This window comes from Hyperolius riggenbachi, chromosome 2, assembly GCF_040937935.1.
Source record: "Hyperolius riggenbachi isolate aHypRig1 chromosome 2, aHypRig1.pri, whole genome shotgun sequence".
NCBI classification, from domain to species: Eukaryota; Metazoa; Chordata; class Amphibia; order Anura; family Hyperoliidae; genus Hyperolius; species Hyperolius riggenbachi.
This window is the reverse complement of record NC_090647.1, coordinates 465,801,189-465,814,239: the sequence shown is the minus strand read 5'-3', so window position 1 is coordinate 465,814,239 and position 13,051 is coordinate 465,801,189. Positions and strand designations below refer to the sequence as shown.

The window sequence follows — 13,051 nt, the reverse complement described above, 5'->3', positions numbered from 1 at the left end:
CCTTGGAATAGAATGTGACTTACTATTTACACAGAACTGGCCATGTTACAGAATGTAATAAAACAATACATTCCTCTGAGATGCTGACACCTTGTGCGCCAACAAGTAGCTGTGATAATTCCTTAATGAATGACTTGGAACTTGGATTGGCTCCTAGATTGCAGCTACCACTACCTTTAGTTCTTCTGCCACAACACAGAACAAACTTTATGTCCTTCTAACAAACTTATAAAGGACTGCCTGTCTGTGAAACAAGTTGATTTTGAAAACTGAGTTCCACTTTGATAGCTGCAGGGTGTGATAACTCCTCCGTTGGCCATAGATGCTTTGGTACTGCACTATTAAAATGTGCATAAGAAGGCATGATAGAAAAAATATACACATACCTGGGGTTTCCTCCAGCCCCCTTCGCCTGAACACTCCCTTGCCGCCGTCCTTTGCCTTCTAGATCCTCTGTAAGGGATCCCGTAAGTTCAGCCAGTCGGTGCATGCGCAGTGCGGCTGTATACGCTCCTCTGTCCTGCGCCTGTGGCTGGAAGCGTTCTGCGCAGGCACAGAACACTCCCAGCCACAGAAGCGCGATGGGGGCACTCACGCAGCCGCACTGCGCAATAAGCCACGACTGGCCAAACTTACAAGAGCCCTTACAGAGGATCCAGAAAGCGTAAGATGGCGTAGAGGGACTGATCAGGCTGAAGGGGGCTGGAGGAAGCCTCAGATATGTATACATTTTTTCTATCATGCCAACTCAGGTTCACTTTAAATACTAGTTGGCTACCTTCACACTGACAAGTTGCGATCCATTGCGTCGGACAATATTATAAACACTTAGCAAACACAATAGAATTATATTATGATGGTACACAGACACAGGCATCTTCTGTGCTCTGCTGTAATCTGCAATGTTTCCGTGCTTAAATAAAGTACAGATTGGCTCAGAGAGACAGATTCCGTCTCTGTTGCAATGGAATCCATTGGCATAACATGAGGCATGCTGTGCAGCACCAGACATCGTGGGAGTTTACAGTTGTTGTGAATCATACTTTTCATGCTTCACTTGTAAAACACAATACAACTTTTCCCTTTCGTTATGATCCTGTTTTTTAGGGTACACAACAATGCAACTAACTACCCAGTGTGAAACTAGCCTTAGTGTCTGAAGATGTTGAGCTGGAGCCCTATTTATAAGACAGAGATCTATAGGTACACTGCTTCAATTGTCTAGATTGAGTGGCTCCCAGCCGCAAGGGGAGTAAGAGAACAATTTGCTCAGGAGCCCATCGGGACCTCCTGTTTCACAGATGGAGGCCACAAGCGCTGAAAGAACTTGTTCAGATTCTCCTATTTTTTTGTCTGAGGAATCGGGTTGTGTTCTGCGAAACGCTGAACATTTTTTAGGTTCTTTAAGTGATATATGAAGTATTTTCTGGAACTGATTGTTGGGTCATCACTTAGCAGGTACCATAAGTCCACCACTTCCAATTGACCACCCTTGGTGGAGGGGTGTCATCTTTTTCATTATTACAGAGAGCAACTTCTGAACCCAAGTGGGGTCGGGTCTATTCTCCCCACCTGCCTTTACAGTGGTTACCTTAGAGGTAACTCTGGATTGTGAGTATAGTTTCATTTCACAATCCCTATAACCCCTGGTATATTAATATACTGTACTTCACTATAATAGGGCTGTTGGTTGTCTCCTTATTGCTCTTAACAAGGTCCTTACTGCCAAGCTAGGAACACTAAGAACCTCTTTAACTTTCAACAGTGTTAGGACACATGCATGTTTCCAGAAGTACCTGTATACAAAACTGTACCACTATTGAAACACGACACAGATTGTCATATGTTAATGCCAATGCAATAAAAAAAAAAAGCTAACTAAAAAAAATTAAAAGGCTGAAATTCCAATTTCTGAAGCGGCATTAGCTCCTGCCTCATTAGGGTAACAGTTTGCAGAGAGAAGTTTAATATATTACGCAAATGAATTCAAGTTAGGGAAGAATCTCACAAATTATTGACGTCGTTCTCTCCAGCCTCATCCAGCTGTCTGTCAGTCATCTGCAGGTTGCCTGGGAAACGAGGGTTCTGGGAGCAGAAAACAAAGAAATGGTTAAATATTGTTCATGGAAGGAGCAATAATAATGATTTTATTTAGATCTGTACAATAAAAAAAGAGTTTGAGGTGACAGAATGAAAGCCAAAAAAAGCCAAAGACAAAGAAAAAAGAGAGAGAGAGGAGAAAGAAAGAGGTAAAAGAGATAGGAGGTGATGTAAAGAAATCTCTATATATTTATATTAAATCAGACGTATGTATGTATGTATGTATGTTTGTATGTGCGTGTGTATTTATGTATGTATGTGCAACCATCATTTGAAAACGCCTTGACTGATTTAATTGTAACTTGGTATACAGATCCCTTACTACCTGGGAAGATATGTTCTGGGCGTCTCACGTCCCCCTGCACACCTGGGCGGAGCTACAAGCAGCCAATTAGATTTCACCCATTGGAAAAATTTAGAAGGCTGCCATTCTTAGGATAATAAAGCCATAGTCCCCAAATGTGGCACAGTTGGTCACTTGGTGACTGAAGTTAAAAATTCATGGAAAGTGGGTGGAGCATAAAACAGTCAATCAAATTTCAGCCATACATTTTAAATGAGAAAATGTAAACGGCAGACATTCTTAGACTGTTAATCGCAGGGTTCTCAAACTTGCTTCAGTCAGTCATTGAGTGACTGGGGTTCAAATTCAGAAAAGGGGGTAGAGCCACAAACATCCAATCAGATTTGTTTGATTGAGAAACTGCTTAAATTCTCACATTGATGCTTGATGCTAAGGACCCAAAAGCTCACAAACTTGGTCATTGAGTGACTGTGTGTCAAGGTTACGAAAAGTGAGTGGAGCCAACAACAACAACCAAATATTTACATGGGAAAATTTAAACTGCATCTATTCTCACATGGCAGAGTTCTCAAACATGGCATAGTTAATTGGTAATTGATTGACTTGGATTAATATTCAAGAAAGTGGGTGGAGCCTACAACAGCCATTCAAAATTTGCCTATTGATTTTCAAAGGGGAATATTTAAAATGCTTCCATTCTTACACTGTTAATTGCAAAGCCCTCAACCCTGTTACAGCCAGTCATTAGATGACTGGGGTTCAAATATAAAAAAGTAGTGGAGACACAAACAGCCAATCAGAATTGTTTTTAAACGGGAAAAATTTAAGCTGTTTCCATTCTCCCATTATTGATGCCAAGAACCCCAATGCTCACAAACTTGGTCATTGACTGATTGTGTATCAAGGTTAGAAAAAGTTGGCAGACCCAAAAAGAACCAAATACATACCCGAGCCATTCCAGGTCTTCAGCTAATGTATAATATAATAAGAAAAGCATAAAAAAATTATGGAATATCATACATTGGTACTCTCACCTTTATGTGGAAATCCATCTTGGTGTTCAGAAGCTTGAGATAGATGCTGCATAACTGCCCATAACCATCACTAAGATGTCCCTATACAGAGGGTGACAGAAGTGGGTTTAGGGCACGGATCTCCATTCATTTATAAAGAACTGTAGAACTTACTGGTAAAGTAAATATTTTCTCTCATCTATACACCTATTCAACAGTTGCAATGAATGTCATGTCCTGAGTCCATGCTGTGCAAACTAGCACTCACTGCAATGAAGGACAGGGGAGAGAAAGGCAGGGGTGCATGGTGAATGGAGGAGGGGGGGATTGCTGGAAAACTGGTAAAACATAAATAAATCTCTAATAACACATAATAACACAGAGACCGCTGCTTTGGGTGTCACTCCTGAGCAAAGTTATTAACACTGGAAATATGTACTTATGGGGGAGGGGACAGATGCTGGTTATACCTCATTGCACGGTACAAGACTTGAAATTGAACACTGAAGTGCACAACATCACACCAGATAGCAACTTACAACTGACTTAGGCTTGATTCACACTTGGGGCTTGATTCACAAAAGCGTGATAACGGCTATCAAGGCAGTTATCACGTGATCTGCCGTGCACGAAGGTTTGCGTGCATAAAGGATTATGCTGCACGCTAAACGGAGGTTTGCGTGCGATCACACACGTGAAATGTGCACACGATTGTAAGCAAACTTTCGTTTACACGCGAGCCACACTAACCCAACATGCAGTCTGTTTCAGACTTTCTGGTCCTCATCAGCGCATGGCAGGGATTGATATGGCTCTATGGGATAGGGTATGTTTATCTCATCAGTGCCCATGACAGTTCAGAAAGTTCATGTATATTTTAAATTAAGTCAATGTTTGATCAAAAACAAACAAAAAAAGCCAAGCTGACTGGAAATTGCATTTATTTTATTGATCTCACACGAAGGGAAGAGGTGTGAGAGGAGTGGCAGCAGATTAATGGCAGCCTAGCAGTTACATGTAGTGGTGGTGGCAATTCAACCAATGTTATTTCCAATTTCTCTCAAGTCTGAACAAAACTGAGAGGAGCCAGGTGGAGAAATGACCATTATCCCTGACTGATTTCTAATCAGGGAGTACTTGATCGATTACTGCATTCAGCCCCCATAACAGAGGATAAATGGTTTTGGATCACTGTGTCAGCTCTTATTAATAAACAACCAGGGCCGGCGCTACCATAGAGGCAAAAGTGGCAATTGCCCCAGGGCCCTAGAGCCCGTGGGGGACCCCCAAGGTGCCCTTCTTCCCCTCCAGCTATGGTGACCCATGAGAATGGGGATGCTGTGCATTAACTCTGTATAGGAAAAAGAGGAAGTAAATAATGGGAGCCCCAAAAATGCTTTTTAGGGAACATAAAATGGACACCAACTGATACTGTGTGCCGGGGAAGAGGATTGTATCGGGCCTGGTAGCCAGCTCCAGGGTCCTAGGGATGATTTGGTTCGAAGGAGGGGGTGTCACAGGGTCCTCCAAGTTACTTTTGCCCCAGGGCCCCATTGTAGCCAGAACCGGCCCTGACAACAACTGTAGTATAAACCATGCGCTCATACCAGCCAACACCCCCACCCTTCTCCCGCTAATATGGGCAGGGCTAGCAAGGGCTGAGGAAGTGGCACCTGGTTAAAGGCTGGATAAAGCAGTGTGACACTAAAGACTCATACACATGGAAGCAATTCTGTCACTCAGCAGGAATGGGTACTCGATCCCTTGGGCGACAGTTCAGTGGCAACTCTGTACAGATGCATCACTAGCCTCCAGGCTAGAAATATGTCCGTTTCTATGGGGGGGGGGGGCAAAGGAACAATGTGTGACACATGGCAGAGAAGTTCACCCTGGGCTGGGGAGAACAATGTGGTCATTGCTCATGGATGATCGCTAATGATCCGGCATGCACCCGCTGGTGTTTTTCAAGATTCTTGGCGGAGGAGTTCTTTATCGTCCGCCACCACCGAGTTCAAACCAGTGTGTTTATATTAAGCAGTGTGCTGAATCCTGTTATGGCTGAAAGCCAGTAGAAGCAGCATTGTTTTACAAAAACAGACCTGGGGCTCGATTTACAAAACGGTGCTAACTTTAGCACTGGCCCTTAGCACGTCTAAACTCAGTTGAAATGTGAGAAGTAGTGATCGTGCGCAAAGTACCGCGCGCAAAGTTTTGCGCACGCACTGCACAGGGCGCTCTGTGCGAAGTGCCCACTAAAGCCTATGGGACTTAGCGCGCTTAGCGCGTGATCTGATTGAGAAAACTGGTGCTAACCTACTTAGCACCCTGGTTAGCACGCCTAAAGACTTTAGACGTACTAAGTAGGTTAGCACCGCTTAGTAAATCAAGCCCCTTGACAGATAAGGTGCCTTTTTGAACACCTGCATTATATAAGCTTGGCTGCACTACCACAGAGAAGTGGCAGGTGTGTCTTAATAAATGCTTTCCTATCTAAAATAGGTCACGAGAACTCTGATACTTTCAAGGTATACCAGTAGTTTAATGTTGGTTTTATAAACTAAACCAAGTAAATCCATTTCAAGGGGCACTACAGCGAAAAACTGTAAAATGTAAAGTATGTGCAAACAGATACAAATGAGAAGTACATTTTTTCCAGAGTAAAATGAGCCATAAATTACTTTTCTCCTATAATGCAGTCACTTACAGTAGGTAGTAGAAATCTGACAGAAGTGACAGGTTTTGGAATAGTCCATCTCTTCATAGGGGATTGTCAGCAAGGCTTTTATTCTTTATAATATAAAGATATTCCCTAAAAAGGATTTAAAAAATAATGCTGGCCAGCTTCCCTGCTCCCTACGCATTTTTTTGGGCAGTTGCACAGAGAAACTGCCATTCACTAAGTGCTTTTAAAAAAATAAATATATCCCTGAGAATCCCCTATAAAGAGATGGACTAGTCCAAAACCTGTCACTTCTGTCAGATTTCTACTGCCTACTGTACGTGACAGCAACATAGGAGAAAAGTAATTTATGGCTCATTTTACTCTGGAAAAAATGTACTTCTTATTTGTATATGTTTGCACATATTTAAAATTTTACAGTTTTTCGCTGTAGTGCCCCTTTAAAGTAATATGTTTCGCTATCTTTTTTTTAAATAATCTATTTCATGTTACTGATCATGATGGTTACTTTGGAAAAAATTAGATAGTTTAAAGTGAACCTGCGTCAAACATGCTGTAGGGCCCCTTGAGGGTAATCCTGGGAATACACCGTGCAATTTTCCGCCAGATAGACCGGGCTGACAGATAATTTCCAACAGGTCCGATCTGATTTTCGATTGTTGTTTTTTTTTATCAATTTGTATAGAATTAAGGCCCGTACACACGCCGGACTGGAGGCAACGACGGGTCCGTCGTCACCTCCCGCTGGGTGGGCGTTCCAACGACAGTCCAGTGACAACGGACCCGTCGTTGCCTCAAGTCCGGCGTGTGTACGGGCCTTAAAGCAGAAAATTGATTAGAAATATGATCGAAATCAGATGGGATCTCTCGGAAATGATCTACTGATCCATCTATCTGACGGGAAATTGCATAGTGTATTTCCAACATAATGCTGAAATCCATACAGCCTTATCTAACCTTTCTGTAGTCACTGTTTTGAGAAAAAAGGGTACTTACGTATTATCCCGTCTGCAAAGTTTGGAAACTTTTTGTTAAATTTCTGTTTGCTCCCCCAGGAAGATCTGACCATTTTTGGAAAGCTGAAAGTCCCGGCTTGGTATGATGCTCAGTTCCCAAGTTATCAAACAAACAAACAAACACAGAACACTTATATAGCGCTTTTCTCCTTGCAGACTCAAAGCGCCAGAGCTGCAGCCACTAGGACGCGCTCTATAGGCAGTAGCAGTGTTAGGGAGACTTGCCCAAGGTCTCCTACTGATTAGGTGCTGGCTTACTGAACAGGCAGAGCCGAGATTCGAACCCTGGTCTCCTGTGTCAGAGGCAGAGCCCTTAACCATTACTCCATTCAGCCACTCATTCAGCCCACAAGTTATGGGGTTTTGAAGGAGGGGTGTCCCCCGAACTTGGCAGCAGAAAGTGCAATTACAGAAGTACGGGACGAACCCGACATGATGATAATCAGCCCACCCGGTAGGTCTTCTTCTTCCTTCGCAGCATAAATCTGTGTCTTCAAAACTTATGTGAAGTGCCCTGGGTCTCTCATTACAGATGAAGGAGCAGTGCAGTTATGCACCCTCGTCTCCTCTCTGTCTTACTGGCATGGGCAGGAGACTCAATTCCACTGTGCTCTCTGCAGCAAAGTGCAGGGGACACCCATCCCCCAAAGCCCCCCTAACTTGGGAATGGAGCATCGCATTGACTCGGGACCAAGTGCAAAGGAAAGCCGGGACTTTCAGCTTTCCAAAAACGGTTAAATCTGGCTAGGGGATCAAACAGTACTTAAACAAAAAGCTGCCAAACTTTGCAGACGGGATAATACGTAAGTACCAAAAAAAAGTGTATAGAAAAGCTTTCAAAGGTCCAAATGCAGTGTTAACGTCCTGCTATAGGAATAGAGGCAACGGGTGTAATACCACCCACTGACCATTCATTAACCACTGCACCTGATTGGCTTAGTCAGGCATGTAAACATGGACTTGGCCACTCCCCATAAAGCCACGCACAGGAGTACAGTACTCCAAACACAAGAACTGCTCAGCTTTTCAGTTCTGGTGTGAGAGAACGCGGAAAAGCCGCCACGTGTGCTACTGAGGAGGCGGCTGATTCCGCGTCCAATGCGGTGGTTGGCATGCGGAAGCGTGTGTCTGGTAGTAGGGCAGAACGCGGAAAAGCCGCTGCATGCAACAACAGTAAGGCGGCTGGTTCCGCGTCCAGCGTGGCAGTTTGCACGCGGCAGCGTGTGTCTGGTGTGGCTGGGTCTGTTAGTGCACACAGGCTTAGGAATACGCGCGCGCGCGCTGAGAGGCAGAATTCTTATACTGGGCAGAGAGAGTCAGCTGATCACGCCGATCAGCTGACTCCAGAGCAGGATACTATTGGTTGATCAATTAGGGGTGGTGCTGGAGAGCACTACTCCATATATAGTTACTGCTGGCCAGTTGCAAGTTGTCTGCCGTTGCGAACACTACGTGGAAGCATTCAGACCTTAGTCAGATCCTACAGTGTGTTTGAACCAGGTGGACCTGGGAATTCACACTGAGCCAGATTACTTGAACTGTTATTCTGTTTATGCTTAAGCTAGTTCCAGGGTGTAGAGACCAAGGACCTCACACCCAGACTAGGGAACTGTATTATCATTTGTGTTATGCTCCAGACTAGTTCCAGGGTGCTGAGACCACGGACCTCGCACTCAGACTAGGGAACTGTATTATCATTTGTGTTATACTCCAGACTAGTTCCAGGGTGCTGAGACCACGAACCTCGCACCCAGACTAGGGAACTGTATTATCATTTGTGTTATACATCAGACTAGTTCCAGGGTGCTGAGACCACGGACCTTGCACCCAAGACTAGGGAGCTTGTGCGATCATTTTGCTATACATCAGATTAGTTCAAGGGTGGAGAGACCACGAAACTCACACCCAGACTAGGCATTGTTTGATATCTGTTATGACTTATTGCTTTCTTGACTACTCCTCTGTCCTCTGATTCGGTATCTCGCATATCTGATACTCCGTTGCCAGACCCTGCTTGCCTTGGATACCGAATCAGCCTTCTGTCTTTGTACTTTATCTGTCCGTGTGTTACCGACCAGGCGTGTCCGACCTCGAGAGCTATCTCTCCCCTTAAGAGATAGTCTCCAGATCAGAGAGTGACATCCACTCTCTGGCCCTTCCTGTCTCCAGCCTGACTCCACCCCTTGGAGAGTCTCAGGCTGCTGGAAGGTTCCTGTGCTCTCAGAGCAGTGTTCCTTTACTGCCTATATCACCTGCCCAGCAGGTGCATTACTCAAAGTACTACTGTTACACCAAACACTTACATACCAATAGGTGTCCAGAGGTTAGTAATATGTCTGTATTATCGGTGATTCTGCAGATCATCAATAATCAGGTATATATCTGCATTCTTGGTGATACTGCAGATCACCAATAATCAGATTCTCTCTGCGTGCTGAGACCAATCGTTACATCTGGGATCTAAAAAAATAATTTTGTGTCAAATGCAGTGGTGTAGTAATAGGGGCCATCCCTCAACTGCAGTATTGGCTCTTCAATGATGCTATGCTGCTAATTATCCCTTCTATATATGCTTTGTATAGTAGTTATCATTAACAAAGTGTTCCCTTCCTCTGCTTACACCTCTCATACTGTGGATGTCCTTGTCAGGTTTTGATAGCCATATGAATTGTTATGTGTAGACTGCTTGAGGGTTCTAATGTTGAACTTGCACCGGGGCCCAAAGCTCCTTGGCTACGCCACTGGTCAAACAATAAAATACAGATTGAAGAATTCTACTTACCCACATTCGACTCATATCTATTAGCTCATTCTTGTAACGGAGAGAGTCCTTCAACACCTGAAAATGGAGAATAGCGCCAGTTATCATATGGAATTGGGTAGACATTTCTCAAGTACTGCATATAGTCGTGTGGGTTTGCAAAGTGGCATCCTGACATACAAACGTTCTCCCCAGGGCCAGTCCAAGGCTCAGGAGACACCAACTTGTGCTCCCCATCCAGCCATATGCAGAGAGGAGCATGCTTGCAGCATTGACTCACCTGTCAGGGCCATCAATCTCTCTTCAGCTCTGTCTGTCTCGTCTTTATAGTGCCCTTTAGTGGCATCTCTAGTTATGTGAGAGAGGCACTGCGAGTGTAGACAGACAGGACTGAAGACCAGAGATATCGGCGGCACTGACAGGTGAGTCACTGCTGCAACTACGCTCCACTCATCGCGAGGCAAGGGGGAAAATGGGGGAGGGGAGCTGCCGGGAGTGTTGTACGGCACACCACTGCATTTAAGGAGGGGAGGGGGCTTCCGGGAGTGTTTTACGGCACACCACTGCATATAAAGAGGGGGCGCTGCCGGGAGTGTTTGGCACACCACTGCATATGGGGGGGATGCCGAATACTGTGAGCATGTCTGCCTACCTATACTGGGAGCACATTTGGCTATCTATGCTGGGTTCGGAGAGCTACCTAATACTGGGGAACATCTGGCTATTTATACTGGACAGTGAGGCTGCCTAATACTGGGGCACATCTGGCTATTTATACTGGACAGTGGGGCTACCTAATACTGGGGCACATGTGGCTATTTATACTGGACAGTGGGGCTACCTAATACTGGGGCACATGTGGCTATTTATACTGGACAGTGGGGCTACCTAATACTGGGGCACATCCGGCTATTTATACTGGGCAGTGGGGCTACCTAATACTAGGGCACATCTGGCTATTTATACTGGACAGTGAGGCTACCTACTACTGGGGCACATCTGGCTATTTATACTGGGCAGTGGGGCTACCTAATACTGGGGCACATCCGGCTATTTATACTGGCCAGCGGGGCTACCTAATACTGGGGCACATCTGGCTATTTATACTGGGCAGTGAGGCTACCTAATACTGGGGCACATCTGGTTATTTATACTGGGTAGTGAGGGTACCTAGTACTGGGGCACATCTGGCTATTTATACTGGACAGTGGGGCTACCTAATACTAGGGCACATCTGGCTATTTATACTGGGCAGTGAGGCTACCTAATACTGGAGCACATCTGGCTATTTATACTGGACAGTGAGGCTACCTACTACTGGGGCACATCTGGCTATTTATACTGGGCAGTGGGGCTACCTAATACTGGGGCACATCTGGCTATTTATACTGGACAGTGAGGCTACCTACTACTGGGGCACATCTGGCTATTTATACTGGGCAGTGGGGCTACCTAATACTGGGGCACATCCGGCTATTTATACTGGCCAGCGGGGCTACCTAATACTGGGGCACATCTGGCTATTTATACTGGACAGTGAGGCTACCTAATACTGGGGCACATCTGGTTATTTATACTGGGTAGTGAGGGTACCTAGTACTGGGGCACATCTGGCTATTTATACTGGACAGTGGGGCTACCTAATACTAGGGCACATCTGGCTATTTATACTGGGCAGTGAGGCTACCTAATACTGGAGCACATCTGGCTATTTATACTGGACAGTGAGGCTACCTACTACTGGGGCATATCTGGCTATTTATACTGGACAGTGAGGCTACCTAATACTGGGGCACATCTGTCTATTTATACTGGGCAGTGAGGCTACCTAATACTGGGGCACATCTGGCTATTTATACTGGACAGTGAGGCTACCTACTACTGGGGCACATCTGGCTATTTATACTGGACAGTGAGGCTACCTACTACTGGGGCACATCTGGCTATTTATACTGGGCAGTGGGGCTACCTAATACTGGGGCACATCTGGCTATTTATACTGGCCAGCGGGGCTACCTAACACTGGGGCACATCTGGCTATTTATACTGGGCAGTGAGGCTACCTAACACTGGGGCACATCTGGCTATTTATACTGGGCAGTGAGGCTACCTAATACTGGGGCACATCCGGCTATTTATACTGGGCAGCAAGGCTACCTAACACTGGGGCACATCTGGCTATACTGTCAAATCTGACATCATTCAGACTTAAAAGACAAACTGTAGTAGTGCTGAGCAAGCTGTACCTTTACAATACTCTGGCAACATGTCTCTAAAGGGCAAATTAAACAGAGCAGTGAATAAAGTTAAACTAAAAAGTTACACCTGGAAGTAGTGGGCATTCAGGCACAAGTCAGTTAACTTGTGGAGCTGAACTGATGTGATGGTGTTGCCACGTGGCATTTTGGTGGCCATGTACACAGCTGGCCATATACACAGCAGTTTGCTGGAAAGTCACCTTTGTGGGACCACACTCAACTATAGAGCTCACTTTCATGTCTTCACAAGGTTGTAGAAGGAAGGCACTTACATGTTATATATTATATATCAATAAGGGTTGATCTACAGCATTTATATAATTCAAATTCAAGCTTAATTTGTAAAAGCCAAAACGCACAGTAAGCAGAAAATTGAAATAATGTGTCAAAAGGAGTATCTGTAGATGTACAACAGTAAAATGTTAGCTTGCAGAGTGGATTTTCTGGTGCTCTTGTACTCACATTGGGGTGTCCATCTCGTAGCAACTTGTGAAAGACGTGGCAGAATTTCCAGCAAAGAACTGCGTTGCTGGAGAGAGGCAATCGGTTCACAGCCACCCAGAACGTCTGGGCCCCCTTCTCATGGTGCGTTCCCAGAATGCAAGGTGGAGTTATATTAAGGACAAAATTTAGCAACAGAATGACAAGCATAGAAATAACATTCATAAATATAGCAATATTATAACACCCCCCCCCCCCACAAAAAAATCCGGGGTGCTGTGTAAAATGCAAATTTAAAAAATGCAGTGATTTGCTAATCATGTCAACCATACATTAAATTGAAAATAATACAGATACAACATAGCAGGTGTTGAAACTGAAATTTGTTTTCTGAAAAATATTTGGCTATTTTGAATTTGCGCCATCAACATGTCCAAAAACCTGAAATGGGGACATGTTTAAAACTGTGTTGGAATGC

The 13,051-nt window shown here is 44.7% G+C and overlaps 1 protein-coding gene across 1 annotated transcript in view; it reads right to left on the bottom strand.

Annotated features, from left to right (window-relative positions):
- HIP1 (huntingtin interacting protein 1) overlaps window positions 1-12,783 on the bottom strand; it is a 124,865-nt gene extending 112,082 nt beyond the window's left edge. Inside the window, exons 1-4 of the mRNA XM_068266359.1 lie at window positions 12,595-12,783; window positions 9,896-9,952; window positions 3,439-3,519; window positions 2,009-2,085 (exon numbers count right to left, since the gene is read on the bottom strand). Of these exons, the coding sequence (XP_068122460.1) occupies window positions 2,009-2,085; window positions 3,439-3,519; window positions 9,896-9,952; window positions 12,595-12,783 (404 nt within the window). The remainder of the gene's footprint in view (window positions 1-2,008; window positions 2,086-3,438; window positions 3,520-9,895; window positions 9,953-12,594) is intronic.
- Between the last annotated feature and the right edge of the window lie 268 nt (window positions 12,784-13,051).